Source organism: Ipomoea nil, unplaced genomic scaffold, assembly GCF_001879475.1.
Source record: "Ipomoea nil cultivar Tokyo-kokei standard unplaced genomic scaffold, Asagao_1.1 scaffold2480, whole genome shotgun sequence".
NCBI classification, from domain to species: domain Eukaryota; kingdom Viridiplantae; phylum Streptophyta; class Magnoliopsida; order Solanales; family Convolvulaceae; genus Ipomoea; species Ipomoea nil.
In genome coordinates, this window is record NW_017618908.1 from 1,680,187 (window position 1) to 1,701,253 (window position 21,067).

The 21,067-nt window shown below is 36.5% G+C and overlaps 3 protein-coding genes and 1 long non-coding RNA gene across 6 annotated transcripts; 1 reads left to right on the forward strand and 3 right to left on the reverse strand.

The window, feature by feature from the left end:
* LOC109152916 (26S proteasome non-ATPase regulatory subunit 13 homolog B-like) lies at window positions 1-4,950 on the reverse strand. Its single transcript, XM_019300605.1, has 6 exons — window positions 4,640-4,950; window positions 3,014-3,460; window positions 2,278-2,358; window positions 1,306-1,502; window positions 1,098-1,197; window positions 1-555 (listed from the first exon to the last, which is right to left on the reverse strand). The coding sequence occupies exons 1-6, from the start codon at window positions 4,787-4,789 to the stop codon at window positions 370-372; spliced, it is 1,161 nt and encodes a 386-aa protein (XP_019156150.1). The 5' UTR covers window positions 4,790-4,950; the 3' UTR covers window positions 1-369.
* Window positions 4,951-6,204: 1,254 nt separating this feature from the next.
* Window positions 6,205-8,792, reverse strand: LOC109152918. The gene is made up of 3 exons (XM_019300607.1): window positions 8,340-8,792; window positions 7,630-7,815; window positions 6,205-6,570 (listed from the first exon to the last, which is right to left on the reverse strand). The coding sequence occupies exons 1-3, from the start codon at window positions 8,403-8,405 to the stop codon at window positions 6,376-6,378; spliced, it is 447 nt and encodes a 148-aa protein (XP_019156152.1). The 5' UTR covers window positions 8,406-8,792; the 3' UTR covers window positions 6,205-6,375.
* LOC109152919 lies at window positions 6,775-7,560 on the reverse strand. Its single transcript, XR_002049432.1, has 2 exons — window positions 7,151-7,560; window positions 6,775-6,884 (listed from the first exon to the last, which is right to left on the reverse strand). It is a non-coding gene; the product is annotated as an uncharacterized LOC109152919 (long non-coding RNA).
* Window positions 8,793-12,198: 3,406 nt separating the features above from the next.
* Window positions 12,199-18,917, forward strand: LOC109152913. 3 transcript variants are annotated; one of them, XM_019300600.1, is made up of 11 exons: window positions 12,203-12,710; window positions 12,855-12,893; window positions 13,342-13,396; window positions 13,490-13,803; window positions 14,308-14,376; window positions 15,360-15,442; window positions 16,157-16,489; window positions 16,615-16,721; window positions 17,180-17,337; window positions 17,985-18,223; window positions 18,309-18,917. In XM_019300600.1, exons 1-11 carry the CDS (start codon window positions 12,312-12,314, stop codon window positions 18,583-18,585), a joined length of 2,073 nt encoding a protein of 690 aa, XP_019156145.1. In that variant the 5' UTR covers window positions 12,203-12,311; the 3' UTR covers window positions 18,586-18,917. The 3 variants fall into 3 exon arrangements, with proteins under 3 accessions (XP_019156147.1, XP_019156145.1, XP_019156146.1); XM_019300601.1 differs by having other exon boundaries at window positions 12,204-12,710; window positions 18,027-18,223; XM_019300602.1 differs by lacking the exon at window positions 18,309-18,917 and having other exon boundaries at window positions 12,199-12,710; window positions 17,180-17,347; window positions 18,027-18,110.
* The last annotated feature ends 2,150 nt before the right edge of the window (window positions 18,918-21,067 follow it).

Genomic DNA, 21,067 nt, shown 5'->3' on the forward strand with positions numbered 1-21,067 from the left:
TTGAATTCATGAATAAAAGTAAGGAATAAGTTGGCAGCTGAGCAAGGTAGTTTTACAGTATTTTAATGGATGCACAAGAAGTTTGCAGCCATTTACAATACCGATTGAAGAAGAGTAGATCACATCTTTACTTAGTCTTTGTTATGTAGCTAGAATCGGCATTGCAAAGGCAACCAAAGAAGCAGAAAATACAGGAAAGGATGGCTGATTTCCAAAAATAATACTGAGACCAATAATTCGGCCATGTAATCTAGAGCTCGTACAATGTTGTTCCATGAAATTTAATAGTGTCTGGTTTTGGTGCTGGAACGCCAGCTCATATGGGCACTAAGAGGTGCTACAGGTAGCAGAAAGGGCGCGGGAAAACTATTATGCTGCGACTAGGTCAGGGGTTTCAGCCTCCACGGATAATAAAGCATTGTGTACTTTATCCATCCAATTGTCCACCCGATCACACAAAGACTTGATTTGGGGAATGCCCAGAACTCTTGGTTGCACCCAAGAAACATAAACTGTTCCCTCAACTTGATCGATTATTCCCTCAATCAGATGCACCTGCAGCATAGAATTACAAATAACTAAAAATGAATAACACTCTAGAGGTGAATGGATGACTTTAAACCTTTAACACCTGCACCTATTCCCAAAAGGAGACAGGAGAAAGTCTAAATGATATGCAGTGGAGAGTCGTTGTAAGTAAAATGTTATAGAGAGATATGCATGAATATGAATTGTCCATTTGACGAACCCTAACTCAGGTTGGCTGCAGAATCTGTGTCAATGGAAAGTAACCAATTTGATAATCTTTTTTCCCCCTAAATACTCCATTAGTAAATTCACCCAATCTAAAATGGAGAGTTAGCATACATCAGCACTGCAATTCAACTTGCCAAATATAACAACACAACCCTACAGTTTAAAATTCTGAAAATTTCCCCAGCACTAAATAAATAGCATTTGAAGAGGTAAATAGAATGGCAGATCATGCACTTCAATTTGGATGTGCTTAATCTTATAGATTTCAAGCTGATAGTATTCTGTAGTAAAGCACATTTCATGCATGTGTGAGGTAATAGAATGGTAAACTATGCACTTACAGAAAGACTCTTCATAAGGAGGTACTCCACATCTTCAACTGTCAATTTTGTCCGCTCTGCAATGATACTCAATGGGATAGTTCTATCCTCAGATGGACGACTGCAAGAGAACATAATTGCAGTGTTAAATGAGAATGCACAATGGCAATAAACATTAAGCACATCCAACTTCATAGAAAAAGGGAAACTCTGTTACAAAGTACTATACCTGAAGATGATTTCCATCAAACAGAGAATGTTGATTTTTTCCAAAAGCTTTTTCTCATTTTGCACCAGTGCAGGTTGAGCATTTAATGCACCTTGATGGACATTGCACAATGACTGATAGCGAACCAAATCTCCTGTGTTGAATGCTTCAAGAATATGGTAGAGCCACTCAACCTTTGTCCCTGTAAGACTCTTGATCTGTGACAAACTTCAAGAATTCAGTTGGGGTGTATTTAAATAATCGAGCCAATTCACGGCACCTCTAAAACATTATTCTTTCCGTCCATGAAAAATACTTAAAAGTTCATCAAAACTCTAAAAAGATTAGTAAAACACCATAACATCAGCCAAGAAACAGGACAGGCTCACACAGTGGTAACAAACATTACAATAAATGTTTGTTCAACTTTGCATTACCTCATAAGCAAAAGATACATTTCACAAGTTCAATCATGTAAGACAACTTGATGGGGACAGAGTTAATAGAAAAGGTTTGACCAAAATGGAAGTATAGTTGTTAGAGTTCGAATTTTGTAAAGGAACATAACATGATTTTAATTATTTTTCTTTTTCTAATTTCTTGTGAGCTTGAATTCTGGAAAGTTGTTAATGTAATATAAATATTGTAAAGCTTTGTTTGAAATTTTAGGAGTCAACAACGAAAAGGTTATACATAATGGATCAATCAGAGTTATTATAATTGATCCCGAGTTGCCAAAGGTATCAGCTCAACAAACAAGTTCCTGTTCTAGCTAAACCTCAGTAGTGCACCATGACAGTATAATTCATATATCCACTAGGCATATGAGTACAAGGTACCCACAGTTATATATATATGCTTTAGCACACTTAGCCATTCCAAAGAAAAATAGAAGACATGAAGAACCCTCCGATCATTGAAAGTGTAAAAGTGTGTTTGGTGCTTGTGAAGATAAATGCTAATAAAGAACGGAGCATGCAAAATGAAACTTACAATTGGATGTGCAAGCAACTCTCCGAAGTTGTATATATTTTCTCCAAGCAATGCTGACAGTGACAGATCAAACGCCAAATCCTAAATAATGTAAAAGAAAATAGTAAGAATTTGAGCAGTTAACTCACTGATAAATTTTGCATTCAGATAATTTAACTTTACGAGAACTTAAAGTAGAGCTTGTATTCCAGCCAAAACTTTTCAAAAAAAAAAAAAAAAAAAAACTCGAAATTAGCTGCCAAGATTAGTTCATACGGCACTCCAGAGAGATTTGTGATTATTCATTTCCCATTTAAGCAAGGGGTATGTATGAAATTTACCAATTAAATAATCACTGCCCTTCTATATTTGAACAAAAATATTGAGCAATGCTATAGGTAGGTTCAATCAAGGTGTTGGGGACTAAGGATAGATCCTAAATTTAACATCATAGCTCCAAAACCATGGCATTTGACAGTTTCCACTAAGGCACTAACTAAACTACGAAGACTACAACTTATAAATGATTCACTTAAAATATCCTGGTATTACTCTTACTTTCTGACTATATGAATGAAAGATGACTGTGCATGACATTAAAAAGTGTAGCCCCAAAAAGCAAATGTTCGAAAATATGCAACATGCTAAAAATGATTAGGGCATGAAAAAATCAAATTACAAAATCAGAGTCTACCCCCTCCCCTCAGGGGGGGCAACAAAAAAGAGGCATAATGAGGCAATAGAGACAACTGCTTACCAGCTTAAATGATTCAGATAGAGACTCTACTGAAGTGTAAGCAAGATAGAGGAGAGCACTCTTATAGAACTCAGCAAATTCTTGTCTGAATTTGTGATACTGAGATGAAACCCAATAATAGCTCGCATACACAGATGGATCAATATCGGTCATGCTATCAAGTGTACTCTTTCCCTCTTCCAAAAGATTCTTGCACCCTTTTTGATCCCCTTGTTCAAGTTTAAGTAATGCAATTTGCATCTTAATGTAAAGGATTGGTTCCTCTATGCGCATTTCTTTAGTATTACGAAGTTTCTCGATCACACCTTCCAGGTAACTAATAGCAGCTTCTTTCTCTGAGTACTGCCGAGAAACAATGACAGCAAAATGAGCAAGTTTGAGAAGATTGATCTTTGTCTCAAAGTCAGTGATGAAATTATGATACAACTGAATCAGTGCATCACCAGCCTGAAAGAAAAAATAGCATAGAAAAGAAAGTATTAGATACTGATGTAAACACATAGAAACATAAGTAGACTTGTATGAAACAAAACTACACAAGAAGCTCTTTAACAGCTGTTCAAAATATGATGGAGCAAGGTTAACTTCCCACAATATGTGCAGAAACATCTCTAAGAGTTAAACTTAGAAGAATAATCAATTGCACTTGAAATATACTTCTGATTCTTATGTTTCTTGTTCATTTGCTCCTCCAAAGAACTATAAAAAGCAGGAAATAGTAGAATAGCTAGGTTGAGTAGAATCAAACACTATTAGCTCTAACTTCCAGCAGCAGCAATACACATGAACTAACAAAGAAAGCTAGATATCTGGATGGATCATCTTATATGTTTCTTAGAAAAGATTCCAATTATTATCTAACTTTTTTTATTTGTTTATCTATTAATAAAGCATGGGTAATAGCATGCATACAACTTCATTGTTAATATGAATAACATCAATGTTTATACTTCACCTTAAAGTTAGCAAAACTATGGCATGCTAACATTGTGATATCAACTATTAGAACCATCAGAGTATCCTATAGGACAACAGATTGTTTGATCCAGGACATTATAAGAATGAACTAAACCAGTCTTTTTCTTGTATACCAATAAAAGAGAAGTCTAATTACATGATCTCCATTTAATCTTCAAAGTATGGAAATTCCTTAATTAATTATTTTCATCTTATTTCCATTATTGAATGAATGCTAAAAATCACTATGCTCTAAATAGGAAGTACTGAAGTACAATAAATTTGTCCAATTCACTTCATTATATCTCTGTATACCTACTAGAGGGCACCAATGAATTTCCAAATGCTCTTACACAAAAATTGAAGGCCTATTACAACTTTAAGTAAGTCACCAGAGTCCAAGTCTAGCACTAACAAGCTTCCCTCTACATTCCTCAGTCATCTCTGTCGATTCAAGTTTTCTCAAATCACATGCAATTATCGCACCTAAAACACCCCCTAATTTCCAGGCATAACCTAACCTTAGATACTCAAGCACCGAATAAAAAGTTTATAACACTTTCATAGCCATGACTTTCACCTAACCAAGCTCAGAAACCATCATAAACATTGATAAAATTGAGCAATTATACTCTAACATATGCAAAATATCATGTGTTCTGTGGAGACCTGAAAAACAGAGAGAGAAACGAACTCCTCGAGCTTGTGAGTGAGCTGGTGCCAGAGCTTCCGCTGGTACAGATCTGCGAGAGTATTGTACCAATCGGAGAGCTCGGGGTGGGCATTGCGAAGCGAGTCCAGGTATTGCAGAGCCGCCATGGCTGACTCAGGCTGACCGACTAGCGATGAAGGAGAAGAAGAAAGACGACGACGATGAAGCCGATGCAGCTGCAGGATGCGTGTATATATATAAATCCTATATAAAACCCTCTCTGATTTAGATTTTGTTTCTTGTGCTTTCAGGCGATGAATTTAGGTGTAATTATTGCATTTGAGATGAACTTAGGGGTCGATTTGTGAATGTTTTATAATGGTTTTTACAAGTAGTCCTCCAACTATTTTTAATTTTACACTTTGACCCAATATTTTTTTTGAAACGACACATATATTAAGGAACCGAATGAACACCCCTAGTCAGAAAGAAGTACATCATAAGAAAGGAAGGTGGAGATTATCCCCCTTCCTTACGGGCATACAAGAGTAAAGCTTCCCCCGAAAAAATGTGGGCGACTTTATTCGCAGACCGTTTAGCAAATACTCCGTACAAAGTTAATACTACTGCAGTCATTAGCTAGAACTGTAATATCATTAAGGATCAAGTCGAACGAGGTGCGAGAGTCATTGATTTTGAGGCCTTCCACTACAAATAACGCGTCAGTTTCAATTTGCACATGGTCGATATTGAGGGTCTTGAGTTATTTAGACGCCCATTGCTTCGGCAAATTTGGTTGGATAGAGCCCAATGATCTTGATTTGCTGAGCAACAACAGCCTGACGAGTCCTTAGATGACCCTATACATTTGGTCAGTTTATACTTGTGTTTTTAATTTATTTATTTTAAGAACACAGGATTCTGCCAATGATCTTGTGGTATATTGACATGAAGTGACTCTTTCAAATGGAAGGTCTTGGGTTTGAGGCTTTGAGTCGTTGGCATCGTTTTACATTGTAACAGAGTTAGAAGAAGAAAAAAAAAAGGAACATTTTTAGGAATTTTTTATTTTTATTGTAAGGGGAGGGAAGAGAGCATAAGTGCAAAATGAATTTACAAAAATAAAGATTTTTTGTTTCTCAAAAAAAAAAAAAAAAAGATTTTTTATGTGAGCTCTGTGAGAAAAAAAAAATTGTTGGTGCGCGTTATGTGCACTAGTTGCGGCCAACAAGCTCATTAATATTTTAAATGTCTTTTTTTTTTTTTTTTTTTTCTTTCCTTGTTATCGAAAACAAAAAAAGTGATATTTTGTAGAAATTGTTGACATTAAATTGTGTTTGCACTTTCCTAAAACTTATTATAATTGTGATGGTATTAGATAGTAGATACTACTTTTTATTGAAATTACTTTTAAGTTGGCACTAGTTAGTGAGCGCATGAACTAATCAATAGTTAACAAAAGAAAGAAGACTCCATTTTTGGAAGAATTTCGACAAGTATTACTCACAAATGTGTTGTATGGAAAATTTTCCTGCAATTGTATTCAACACATTCATCACAACCATAATGAGCATACATTCAATTGATTCAAAACAATCTTTATTGCAAATTTAAAGATATTACATGCATATATTATAATAACATACCTATACAAAACAGCCAAAACAAATGAAACAGACTTGAGGCAGTATAACAAAACATGCATATGTTCTAAGTATGGGAAAGAAATTCCAGCACAAAACAGCGAGTTCGGCTAAATCCCAGATTCTTCGAGCAGTTTAAGGATACTATGTTCTGGTGCACTAACCGAGGGAAGGATCAAGCGCCCGGAAGGGGGTCTACGTGCTGTGCCGGCTCCCTCTGGCTCTCCAGCTGCCCCTTGCTGCATAACTGGCAAATCGGCTGTTTTTCGCACAGCAGAAACCCGCTCTTTCCATATTCTTCCATCCTGCAATTCACAACATATGTACACTTCAAAAGTAGCAACCCGAGGACACCAAACGATGCCAAAGGCATAGCACTATAGCAGCATCTATAGCGAAAAAATCAAATAAATTACCAAAAGACAAAAAGGTTTCTAGTGTTATGGATTTCTTTAGTACTATACAAGTATGGGTACATTTACTAACCGGATAAATTCTCTATTTTTCTGGCATCAATTCTATATTGCTTGCCCTAATTTTCATATCCGGCATTTGAAAGTACCTAGATTTTAACGTCTAAGGATTAGTAAGCACATGTTGCTTTAAACCAATAAGATACCTTTTTTTCTTTGAATGCTACTGACTCTATTACATTGTACTATTGTAGTATCTGTTCAAACATACTTTCTTAACCTATTGAAGCACAAAGAGTCAACAACGCCCATATTGAAGCACAAAGAGTCAACAACGCCTCCATCTGTTCAAACATACTTTCTCAACCTATTGAAATAACGCCTCCACTGAGGCTCGATCTCATGACCTCCCATATGGGAGAGGTCACTACATGTCATCTGAGCACAAGGTGTTTGGCAACCAATAAGATACCTAAGTTGGGAAAGAACATTCAAAGTAAACCATAGGCAACTGTCTAGATTCGAGGCAAATGAAAGGAACCGTGATGGCAAATGGCAATCGAGTCTTTGGTACATTACCATTCAATCCATCAATAAGTCCAGAAAGTTCAAAACTCAAACGCTAGCATGCCAATAGATGAGTTACGTTAAAGAACATAGTTTCTGAACTCAAACGATCCCAAGGGTAGACACCCATGAATACAGGCACAAAATACAAACAAATAAAACAGATAAGGGCACACACAAACGCTTAAACCATGAAGCATCAGAAAGGCAAGTGGTCTGCAGACCATAGGTTTCCTAGTTGAGATTCGAACCCATGGCTCTGATACCAAATTGAAGCATGTGCTCCATCTCAACTAAAAGCCTAAGCTGATAGTTGGATGTGAATTGCACATTAATGGTTATATGCTCAACATGTAGAAGTAAACCATGCTTCAAAAAACTTACATTAAGTATCGAAGGTTCGGGCAGTGGACATTGAATAGGGCTGTCGGTTTCAAGAGGCTCGGTTGGGTGTTCAACCGGCTTAAATCCAAGCGCGATTTCAATGCCATGAGCGGTGGCAGAGGACGCTCCGGCTAAAGTAGTAGCCACTGTCGCCTCGGGCTTAGGGGGCAACACTTCCCTCTCATCCTGCATCAAGTAATAGAATACAGATTGTAGTTAAAGAGTTAAAGCACCCCAAAGATGATATCTTTATGACACCCCATCCAAATTTATGTACAAGGTTACAAATACAACTCCATCTGGAGCGGCCTATTAGGCTTCTTGATTTGAGCCGCTCAACCAACACGGGTTTACCTACAGACCCTCAGATAGTGGTTATGGTTTTCCTCGCAACTCGAAAAAAAAATTTTGCACTTATAAGAACTACCAATCTACCATTATTTGTGGAATTGGTCAACTTCATGACTTCTTCCATAAGGATTTTAGACAGAAAACTAGTCAAACCATGTCCAAATGCTCTCAGTTTAGCACAAAATAAATGCAGAAATCCAGAAAGAGAACAAACCCAAATCAAGCAAAAGCATATCTATTCGTTATCAGATCAATATATGGCAATCGGATCAGAAAACAGAAAACTTTAATCAACAAAAAGAACACAAATTTAAACCTAATGAAACCCAGAAAACTGCAGACCAGAGATAGAAGCTTACAAGTGCACTCTGAGTTCTTCTGTGCCCATTTTTAGACACTGAAAATCTTGAAAAAATACCCACCATGTTAACCCGAAGAACAACCAGCTAAAAAAGGGGGAAACAAACGAAAAAAAAAATAAAAATAAAAAGAAAACACAACGGATTGGTCGAGTTGCTTTTGTTTTCCTGTTCTGTCACTCTCTCTCTCTCTCTCTCTCTCTAGAATGTTAATCGGATGGAGTGGGGCATGCCGTGAGCTGGTGGCTTGCTGGGTTGGTTTGTTTTCGTGCTGATTCTGCCTGCGGCATAGTGCATCCTCGTAAAATTTGAGGAGTTTAATATTGGCAGATGAGGTAAGTGTATGGATTTTGGAAAAGCTGAGAATAGAATAATTATTAATAAGGTAAGACGAATAGACGATGCGTGAATCGAAAGACAAATGGCTTTAAGGTAAGAAGTCGGTTGAACGTGTTGCGTTCTCTATTGACTTTTGGATGTCTTCCGGCGGCCCCGACCCCTACTGCCGGAGAGATTAGGTTGAGATTTCTATACTTTATATCTTTAGAAAAAAAAAAAAAAAAAAAAACAAAAAACACAGGAAAAATAGTCGAATAGATCCTTTACCTCATGATGAAAAAACAATTAAGTCATTCAATTCTTTAAAATTGTGCAATTAGGTTATCACATAAAAAAGTTATATATATATATATATATATATATATATATATATATATATATATATATATAAGTTTTAGTGCATTTAAGTATTTTCTGCGCAGTTGTGCGGTTTTAACGTACGTCAATTTTGTACTTCAAATGCGTGAGTCTTGTTCTTAATGTGCGTGAGGTTTGTACTTAATGTGTGAGTTGTTGAAAACTTAAGTGAGTGATTTTGTGCTTAAGGGTGTGTTTGGAAACCTGGAAAATGAGTTCTGGAAATCATTTTCCAAGTTTCCAGTGTTTGGATGTCCCTGGAAAATCAAGTCAACGGAAATCATTTTCTATTGACTTTGGAAAATAGGCTTGTTTTGGGGGAAAATGACTTCCCCTTTTTTTGGGAGGAAGTCATTTTCCAACTTTTACACCAACATCACACCACCACCAACATCATCAACACCATATCACCATCACCACCACTATACCCCCGCCACCATCACACCACCACCACAACCACCACCAACACCGCAACCACTACCACCACCACCACCACCACCACACCACCGCCACCACCACCACATACCACCGCCACCACACCACCGCCGCCGCCGCCACCACCACCACCATACCACCGTCGCCGCCACCACTACCACCATACCACCGCCACCGCCACCGCCATCACCACCATACCATCGCAACCACCGCCACCATATCACCGCAACCACCACTACCACCACCATACCACTACAACCACTGTCGCCGCTACCACCGCCACCACCACCATACCACCACAACCACCATCGCCGCCACCACTACCACCATACCACCGCCGCCGCCATCACCACCATACCACCGCCACCACCGCTATCACACCGCCACCGTCGTCACCGCCAGCACCACCACCATACCACCGCCGCCACCACCACCACCATACCACCGCAACCACCGTCGCCGCCACCACCACCACCACCACCGCAACCACACGACCACTGCCACCACCGTCATACTACCACCACCATCACACCAACACCACTAACGCCGTCGCCGCCACCACCAGCATACTACCGCAACCACCGTCGCCGCTGCCACCACCATACCACCGCAACCACCACCGTCGCCACCACCACCATACCACCGCCACCACACCACCACCGTCATACCACCACCAATTATTATTATTATTATTATTATTATTATTATTATTATTATTATTATTATTATTATTATTATTATATAACGAATAACACCACTACCACTACACCACCACCACCACCATAATATTTTTGATATATTATTAGTTTTTTTTTTTTTTGAAAAACTTAGCTATTTTTTATTATATTTAAAATTAATATTATATTATTATACATGTTGTAATATTCTAAATAAAATAATTAAAATGTTTAATTATACAATTCTACTCATTTTCCAGAAAATGAACCAAACACAGAAAAACAGTTTTCCATAATGCAACCAAACACTGGAAAGGAAAATGTTTTCCGGAAAATGACTCATTTTCCAGAAGTCATTTTCCTGCTTTCCAAACGGACCCTAAGTTCGTGAGTTTTGTGCTTACGGTGTGTGAGTTTGTGTTTAAGGTGAGTAGTTGTTGAAACTTAAAAGGTGTATGAGTACTGTGCTTAAGGTGCGTGCGGCTTGTGCTTAACATGCGTGAGTTTTGTGCTTAATGTGCGCATGTTGTGTATTTAAAGTGCGTCAGTTAATGTTTAATGGTGTATGCCGCACTGACCGCACGGGAAGACCTGACCTCACAGGAACTTGACCATATATATATATGTATGTATGTATGTATGTATGTATATAATTTATTTTTATTTTTATTTACTTTTTTTGTCGACAAATGATGTTCATCGCCACCTTCCGATATGGAAAGAGTTCAAGAAGTTGCTTAATCACCTCATTGCTTGTCATCAACCAAGTAACTCATGCAACTAGCTTACTCATTGAGACATAACATTAAATGCATATGACAATCCACGTGAAAAGCAACAAAGCTTTGAACAAAAATCATTATTCATGTCCCAAAAACAACAATGCTTTTGGGGAGAATGTTTCATACCCCAATTGGGGGTGGGGGTAGGGAAGGGCGATGGAGAGTTACTTTAATGGGTAAAGAACCTATAATATTTTAGCAATTTAAATATATAAATATCTATATATAAATACTCCATAGTCCAATAGTTCAAAACAAATTGTAATATTTTAAATTTGATTGAAATTGTCTATTTTTTTTCTTTGGATGATAAGTGCATTTTAAGTTTATTTTGTTTGTGAGAGACATTTAATTTAATTCATTTAGTGAGAAGCTAGTTTGCAAGTCAAGAAGACATATCCACTATCTTGTTCTTTATATTTGTACGCATACCCAAAATCCATAATAATAATAATAAATAAAACAAGTACTCATATAATCATATTAAATAGCTATGTTTGTTTTTATATTTTATCTCAAATCCTAGATTCCTAATAGTATAGTTCCTAGCCTTGCCCAGTCATTAAAGGGTTGAGAATATCACTGGTTAGTTTAGTAAGATATTTGTATAGTTCGGGATCTCAAATTTCAATAGTCTACCAGGTAAAGTCATTTATAAGACACGAAATGATATAAAGTGATTCATTGAGTGTGCACTTGTTGTCAGAAGCAACTCGTGTACACGTCAAATGACGGAGGTGCGAGATCGATCGAAGTGTAGTGACCCTACACGAACTACTTGCTTGCTCGTCAACTTTGCACACGTGCGCATTTTACCCTCATTTGGGCATTATACGAGAATGTGTGAATAATTGTTTGACATGTCTCACACTCTCATATCTCAAAATTTAAACAAGAAGATAGTATCTGTTAACAAATACTTTCTCAACCAACTAATAACGCCTCCACTGAGGCTCAAACTCATAATCTTCCAAATGAAAATCCAACACAGGTACCATTAGACAACATAATCCTGGTAACAAGAAGATAATTATCCCTCAACATCTATAAAAAAAATGAGCATAATTTCATTTTTAATCATCTCATTCTAAAATTCATTTTTGTTATAGTAGTCTCAAAATTTTATACTCTTTGATAATGAAAGTACAATTTCAACAAGAGAGTCGAAAGGATATGAACTATACCCAAAGTCTCATTATCAAATTATCCGAATGTTTTACTCGTGCCTAAACTATCCGGAGCAACTGCAGAAAGCGCGAAAACAAAATAAAAAGGAAAAATCTCAAAAAATACAGCACCCCACTACCCTGTAACCTAAAGCATCGAAGCTAAACGGTCATTTTGCAGTTTTGCACGTCGCAGTTACGTCGGAGAGCAAGGCGATGGACGGCGAGGGTTCCGACGATGATATGCTCTTCACCGACGAATTCCTGGACCAGATCGACCAAGCGGTCATAGCCGTTCAGCTCGCCTCTGGCCAGCTACGCCATTCTCCTCATCCTCCGCCCGCTCCTCAACCGCAGCCACCGGCGACAGCGGCAGCACCGCAGTTAGTCGACACCAGCCATTCAGCTCCGCGGACTTCGGCGGCAGCATCGCAGTTCGTCGTCACCAGCTATTCATCTCCGCGGCGGGCGGCAGCGCCGCAGTTTGACGCCATCAGTTATTCGCCTCCGCGGGAGTTCTCTCAGAGGGAAAATCAAGAGGCAGCGTCATCCACCTCCCATGGTTCCAGTCAGTCTCCCCTAAATGCTCAACAACAAGAAATTGACAAATTAAAGGTTGAAACAATATCAATCAATATAAAATTGTTTAGTGTTCGGTTAATCAGTAAACAGTAACGGTTATAACCATAACCTCGCCAATCATTTTGGATGCTTTTGAAATATAGTGGCTAATGTGCGCTTTAAATCTTTTGATTTCAGAGAGAGCTTGGTCGTTTTTCGGAGTTGCTTGCTCAGAAGGTGCGTTAAAAATGATCTATGATGCATTGGTGCTTGCAAAAGACATGAACTACTCGATATAAACTCTCAAGAAAGCTTTTGCACGTGACTGACTCACTGACCCACACTATAGTTTTATGCTTATCATGGAATGCATTAGAACCCTGGATAGAGAATTTAGGTGTTCATGTCTGCATCTCTAACATGGGAATGGGAGTTCTGTTATGATTCTTATAATACTTGTATTTTATTCTTCATATTGCTGCTGGTTAATAATTACTGTCCTAATTTGTATATCACCAAGGCACTAAGTGTTGTTCCAGTTTTGTCTCGTAAAATTTCACCTATTAAAAGTTACAAACAAATATCTCCTGAGTATCAAATTCCCAAATTGTTTGTTCCATTATGTATTCTTTATATACATTGTTGGGGCTAATATCTTTACATTGGGGTTAATTTACAACTTCAGGAACTGGAATGCATTCAATTGAGAAAGGAAAGAGAGAAAAACGAGACAAGTGTTGGTGAGAATTTACTATAGTTGTATCGAGAAATTGGTTTATGGATAATTATACTGCTAGCTGCTTATCCAATGTTTCGCTGTATCTTATGTACAGTCCAGACTGAAAAAGTCAGTGTATCTACCAACTTAACTGGTGAAAGTGATTTTTCTGCTGCTTATCAATGTAAGAAAAAGCTATTAGATGCGTGGGAGTCATCATCTGGCCAGAAACTAGGAAGAATTTTGGTTTCGGAGACTTGTGAAGCTGATTTCCGCATCCTCTTTGGGTTTCTGGATTCCAGTTTCCCCTCCAAGAAAAGAACAGAATTATCCATTTCTGACTCTAGAGTGGTTATGGAGGAAGCTCCGCTGCAAGATCATCTCAATGCATCTGCAAAAGTATCTCATCTTTATTCTGTGTTGTCCAAGGTATATGTTTACGTGATGCCTCTGCATATTTGCTTATGCTATTACTCATCAGGCTCTTGTTTTATAGAACTTTGAATATCTAAAACTCCTTACCTGATATTCTGCTGTCACAATATGGTGCTCTGCTGTTCTTGGTATTACTTGCCTGCAGTTTATTTAAAATCAATTCAATCATTCGATTTACCAAATATGTATCTGTGTAGGTCCATTAACATTCTATACAAAATATGTATCCTGCAGCCTATTTTAGCATGTGTTTGTGAACCTAGTTCTTCCAATCTCATTGGTATTCCTTTCATCTAAACAAAAGAGCAGCTAATTGAAGAATTTACACCAAGGAAAGAAGATAAAAAATTCTACCTTCTTAGAGTCATTTCTTTATAAGTTGATTGTTTTATCAAGTAAGATACTTAGTTCTGTACCACAGAACCTTTTTATTTCATACATTCAGTGCCTACTTTATTTTATTTTATTTTATTTTATTTTTTCCTTTATTTCTTTCAGATCAGTAATGAGATGATAAGCTTGGATGATCTACTTGATGCTTTAGTTGATCTTTGCCGGCTTAAAAATGTGAGTTTTAACCTGATCACTCATGCACTGTTTCACTTATTTATTTTTGTTGCGTTTTATGTCTTAGTTGTGAATCCATACTATTTTTTCCCAGGCTGCAGAGGCATTTTTAAATGGAAATAATGATCAATCTTTTCAAATGCTGAATTTGTGGTTCCTATTTCTATTGCCTGTTTACTTAAATTTAGGGTCCATGTAGTTTCTTTTTGCTGGGCTCAAATTCCATCGTCTGTTTTTATTACATATTTGAAGTTGATCATGGATAGTTGAGGGATAGAGACTGTAGAATGCACCACTTGCTTATTTGTGTGTGTGTGGTTTTTATTTATGTTTATATTTTAATTTCATTATCTGCCTAACTGGTGCACATGAAGAATCTGTCAACTTTTCAAAGATGGGGTTGGAAGTTGGAACTTGGACATATATAGCACAGAGATTCTATATGCATGTATGTATGCATAAAAGTCAGATTCTGAAGATTTCGACTTGTATTCAGCATTAGAAGTCATTTTTATAATAATTTTTCAGAGGTAGTGTTAAAATATTGAAGGAGTTACTAACCTTTTACTGATGACATGCATGTCTCTATTGGTGTATTATCCTTTTCAATTTATTTTAGTTGTAAAGATTTTAAGTCAAGTTTATGAAATTTATAAAAAATCAAGCTTTTGCAATAAATCTTCAATTTGGGAATTGTAGTAGCTTCATTGCACTGTTTATGCTTCATCATAATCTATTTATAGTTAAAAGTGTGGCAGTTATACTAGCATTGATGAAAGATGCTTCCAACGTGGGGATCCTTGGAGTGTCCTTAACATGCTTCTGCTTCCTTTACTCTCCACAACTTGTCTTGGATTTCTGTAGCTATTGAGATTCATGGAGCTTCATTTATGTTATTGGAAGTTTTTACACAGCTCTTTTCACGAACTATTGCAATTTTTTTGTCTTTATGATCACTTTGAGTATATATTTTCTGAATGCAGGTTGTTATAGTGTACAGGGCTCTCCATATCTTGCATGAGGTTTTGAGCTACAATTTATGTACAGAAAGGAGGGAAGATAGAAGGTATGATTTAGTTGCTCAAGTACATTCCTTCCTCTATCCAAACATTATCAGATTTACCAAGTTTAAGTTTCTTGCATCACCGAAGAGCTTGATGCTTTATGAGTTTACTAAATTAGCTAAACTTGATCAACATGAATGAATGCTTAAAGAGTTATGGACTCATTTTAAGAGAGCCCTTGAGAAGATTCTCAACATTCCTGTTCTTTTTTGGGTAATGGTAAATTATAATATTAACCCAAAGAATACAAATACACGGGGCATACCTTGGTCCATTCTTGTTCTTCACACCATGTGTGGTTGAATTTTCTCAAACATGTCATTTACAATTTACAAATACAGATCACTGTAATGGGCCTAATGGCATTACCTTCATTTCTGTGATAGCAAGACTCTTATAATTGAAGGCCTGAATGGGACAAACAAATTGTTACTTTTTTTTTGGTCATTGCCAATTTTAAATTAGCAGAGCTATTAAGTAATACTAATTTCTGTTTACATGGTAAGATAAAATTATTTTTTAGAAAAAAGTTCTACTTCATGCTTCTATCAGTTCTATGTAACATCATAAGGCAGATCTTCTCATGATATATTAGGGCCTCTATGGCTGACCTGCTCCTTTACACAACATACATACAGTGCATGTTATCTTCCCTTGAGGTCCGGCAATTTGTTTCCTTATATGCTTTAATTTGATCTTTCAGTGTACTGTACCAGGTCCAATGTGATTGTTGAGGAACCTTCCCTTGAAGGCAATCTCATGGAACTAGATGAAAATGGATATTCTAGAAGAGGAAGCCATGCCAAAGAGACGTTAGATCATAGTCATGCTCTTTATGGAGCAATATTGAATAATAGTGATACATTTCCAAGAACGGGATTCTTTAATCCTGGAACTTCAGTTTTCACATCAAGTTTCAACTATCTCTCATTGTTTGAAATGATGTGCCAAATTATCATGATGAATGATTTAGAACATGTAAGATGGGAAGCAGTTTCTATTATGAATTTGATTCTTGTAAGAAATCGTACGTACTCGGAGAGGGAAAAGTAAGTAAATAGTTATTTATTTATTTTTTCATTTTTATTTTAAATTTCCCCTCAATGACAGTGGTCTAGTTTTCATTTTATATAATGCTCTTACACACATATACACACACATTTTTTGTATTCAGGTTTGGATCAGAGATTGTGTTTCTAAGTGTTTCACAACTATTGAGGAAGGAAGCTGGCTATCGTGTACAGAAGCAAGCTGTGCGTCTCCTTTACCTGTTGCTTAATTGTAAGTGCCTGGTTTGCTTGGTGGCTTGAACAGTTGAACATAAAAGATAAATGCTGGTGTTAGTTCTATGATTTTTCTCTTTATATTTCTTTTTGGCTGGGAAGGTCAGTAATGTTTAAGTTCGCTAATTGTGCATCATTATCTCTCATGCATTGCCTATAATACTTTATGTTGCTTTCATTATCTACTCAATGCCTGCAAAATAGCATTTTCCTTTTCTAATTTTTTGAAGTAGGAAATCGTTTAAGATCACCATGTAGTGTCATTTCCTTTTACCACATTTCACTTAAGCATTGTCTGAAATTATTGTTGTTTCAGATGTTCAAGATAGAGCAATAATTGTTTACATCACATCTCTTGTCCATTACCTTATGGACTAATCTACTTGGAAGATGCTAGTGTAATTATTAATTAATTCTTGAACTGATAGTTTTCCCTCCCTGATTATTTTGACAAAGGTCCAAAAGTTATGGCATCATTTTTCGGCAATTTTGTGGAAGGGAAAAGTATAGGCACTGGTGATGCAAATGCAAAAAACTCTTCAGCTTTTCAAGTAATCTGTAGGATTTTTGAGGGTTTGGCTGATTGTCTATCTTGCAGTGGGAAAAGTGCTGAGGTATGCTAAGATAACCCAACTCCATTCATTCTTCTTTCTTTTTTCTCTGGACTTGTAATACATTCTGATTGTTTTTTATCTGGATAAGTGAAAATGTACTACCAGGTTTGGTTGTGAACTGAATTTAGCTGAATATTTTTATAGTTTTATCTGTTTTCTTTCTTAGGCTGCAAAAAGTGTTGGTCTCTTAAAGATTTGCCAAATACTGTTCTTAGATGCTTCTACAATAGAAAAAGGCACATGTATAGTGACTGTGGTTTAGTATGTTAGATCCGAACAAACATGTCCATCACTCACTTTCTGCATAGTTGCAAATTAAATTCACTGCATTTTGTAACCACTGTGAAATAGAAAATATGCTCCGAGTTAAATTTGGCTTTGGGTGAATTTGACTCTTTTCTCTAACTCTCTCTCTCTTGGCCTCTTGGGTGCATTGGGTAGTGGATTATCATACCCCTTAACCTTACTGAAACTGAATCCACTGGAATTACCAATGATTTGCTGATAATCATAATCTTACCCTTGATGATAGGGCAGATGCATGGTGTAAAGTACCTTTCATGTAATGGTGATGAATCTCCAAATCACTTAATGCTTAATTAATTCCCAATTTTCTTTCTTACTGACTTCATTTGGAAATCACGAAGATGAAACATCAGCACAGAATTTCATGTTTCCAAAAATTTCAGGAATTACAGGTTCAAAGGCATTTAATAATTTTGCTAGCTTTCCTTGCTTCTTCCGGGAAGACTGGCATTGAAGTTCTCCTAAATCATAGGCTTCCAAAAAGAATCAACTTCCTCACCATAATTTTGCAGAGCTTAATATCTGTTTTGGACGTAGAAGCATTAGATACAGCTCAACACCCTGAAGAGTCTAAAGAAAGGTATCTTAAAATGGGTAAATCGGTCTTATATGTGGATGTTCTCTCTCATTTCTTTTGCTAATATGATCCACTTTCTTTCTGGCAGAACTCTGATGATTAGAGAGGCACTTATTCTGCTGAACAGACTCGTTTCACATCCCCAATACGCAGGGTCTGTTTTGCTTGCATTAACAAACCGCAGAGAGATAGCCAAGTTGACTGTTGACATTGCAAGCATATTATCTCACAAGGGCAAGTGCTTATCACATTGTGACAGCATAACCCAGCAGATAAGGGAATCAGAAATTGTCGAATTAGCTCGTGTTTTTCAAAAAAGAGTTTATACATTCCTAGGGAGCAACTCGGGAAAGAAGCCCTCTTAGTACTAGAAGGAATTGAGTATTGACATATTCATGTTTAGAAAATTTTGCATGGAACTATTTGCCACGGAAGACATCATTGGAGTTCTTGACATTCTGGCATTACGCCGATACCGGTGCCTAGGCTGAGAACTATATGATCTGCTACTACCTCACCAAATTCTGCCGCCTTAGGTAACAGATTTCCCTGTCCTGGCAACTTGTACATAGAGTCCATTGAACATTGCAACTCAGTTATCCAATTTAGATGTTCAATCTGTGGTTCAAAATTGATAGCAATTAGCTCTTCCGTGGCATTGGTTAATTCAATGATGATGATATTTGTGAAGAGTAAATTTTTTGTGAAATCGTCATGTGACATGTAATGTGTAATACTCCGTACTTTTTAGTTAAAATGTAATAATATTGGTTCGAATTTAGGTAGTGAAGGATTTTGACTCTTTTTACTTTTTGGATAAACATCGCGGGCGCAAGGCACCCCAAAAACATCATTGTGAATAAGCGAATCCAAATCCCTATTAGGACACCGTGGGAACAACACCAAGCCAGGATCCAAACCACGATTCTTCGCGAGCCAATTTGCAATTTGATTATGTTCCCGTTGCACGTGGAGGCAGTGAACCTCCCAGTTCTTCAACATTCAAGACCTACAATCGGACATAATGTTATTAAGTGATCCTCCGTCTGTGAAGTTGGACATGGGATCAATAACCCTGCTTACAACATTAGCCGAATCGCTTTGGATCAACAACCCTAATATTTAAACCATAATGAATGAAAATTGAAAATGAGAAACAAAAATTACAATTTAGAAACACGTATATTTTTAGAAAGTAACTTTAAAAAAATCATTTAGAGTATTTCAATTGAATATTTCCTATTTTTGTTCAAAAAAAAATTGAATATTTCCTATTTAATCATGTTTGAAATACGAAAACATTCTCACCTTAATAATTTCCATATTTTAAACCTTTCAATGCCAAAAGTGTAATAGATTGGTTCGGCAAACATACTAACTTATTAATACGTAATGTTTCCATCGTTAGTATCAATGAGATCCGCTGTAGCACTGGTTAATTCGTCGATATATTTCGAAAGAATCCGGGTTCGAATCCCGGCAGCGGAATTTTTTTCTTTTTGACGGTTCGGCGAACATACTAAGTTATTAATAGGTAATGTTTCCATCGTTAGTATCAATGATATCCGCTGTAGCACTGGTTAATTCGTCGATATATTTCGAGAGAATCCGGGTTCGAATCCCGGCAGCGGAGTTTTTTCCTTTGCTTCACGGAAAATGGGCATGAAGCATTAACCCGCCAACCAGTAATCCTAGTTATTCCGATTTTTTTTTTTTTTTTTTTCTTTTTGACGGAAAATGGGCAATTAAGCCTCTAAGCCTGCCAGCCAGCCAGTAATCTTAGCAATCATTATTCGGCAAATTATGCCGTGCAACCGTTGCACCATGTTGCAAAACGACTTCGTTCTGATTAAAAACGACGCCTCCGACTTAATTTTTTTTTTTTTAAAAAAAAATTTGATTGTTGTTAACGGCATTATGTTGTGCATAATTGACTTATATATTCAGAATTAATGAACTATATATCCAAAATTAGTGAACTATATATCTATACCGGTTACTGGTACTCTATTTTGGCTTATGACAGTTCGCTGCGTCTGTGTATTCAGAATGAATGAACTATATATTCCGAATTAATGAACTATAAATTCAGAATTAGTGAACTATATATCCAGAATTAATGAATTATATATCCAGAATTAGTGAACTATATATCTAGAATTAATGAACTATATATCCAGAATTAGTAAACTGTATATCAACACCGGTTACTGGTACTCTGTTTTGGCTTATGGCAGATTGGAGTTTAAAAAAAAAAATTGATTGATGAAATTAAACGGTGCCACTAATGGCACCGTTACTCCACCATAGTGAACCGTTGTCGTTTGCGTTGTATAGCATAACGATTGTCAATATTCCATGAATCATGGTTCACACATTTGTGTGAACCATAAATAAAAAGTATATTATTTGTATACATAAAAGTACATTCTTTGAAAGTACATGACTTTTATATATATATATATATATATATATATATATATATATATATATATTATCAAATAATGTACTTTTAGTATATTACAAATGTATATTGCATTCATGATCCATACCATAGTGATCAAATCTCATAAGATTTTCTTAGTACAGTGTATTATTATTATTTTTTTTAATATGATTTATAGACTATTATATAAGAATAGAATGTATTCAATACAGGTCATCAAATAATAATTGTATATTTTCTCGTCATCTAGTCTAGAGAAATAAGGACAGATTTGATACCATCAAACACAAAAATAATTTGTGAATAGAAAAAAAAAAAAGACAAGAAAGAAGAGGGAGGACATGGGAAAAGACAAACATTGGGATTAAGTCACGGATGGAATATTAGTATTATGTCACGAG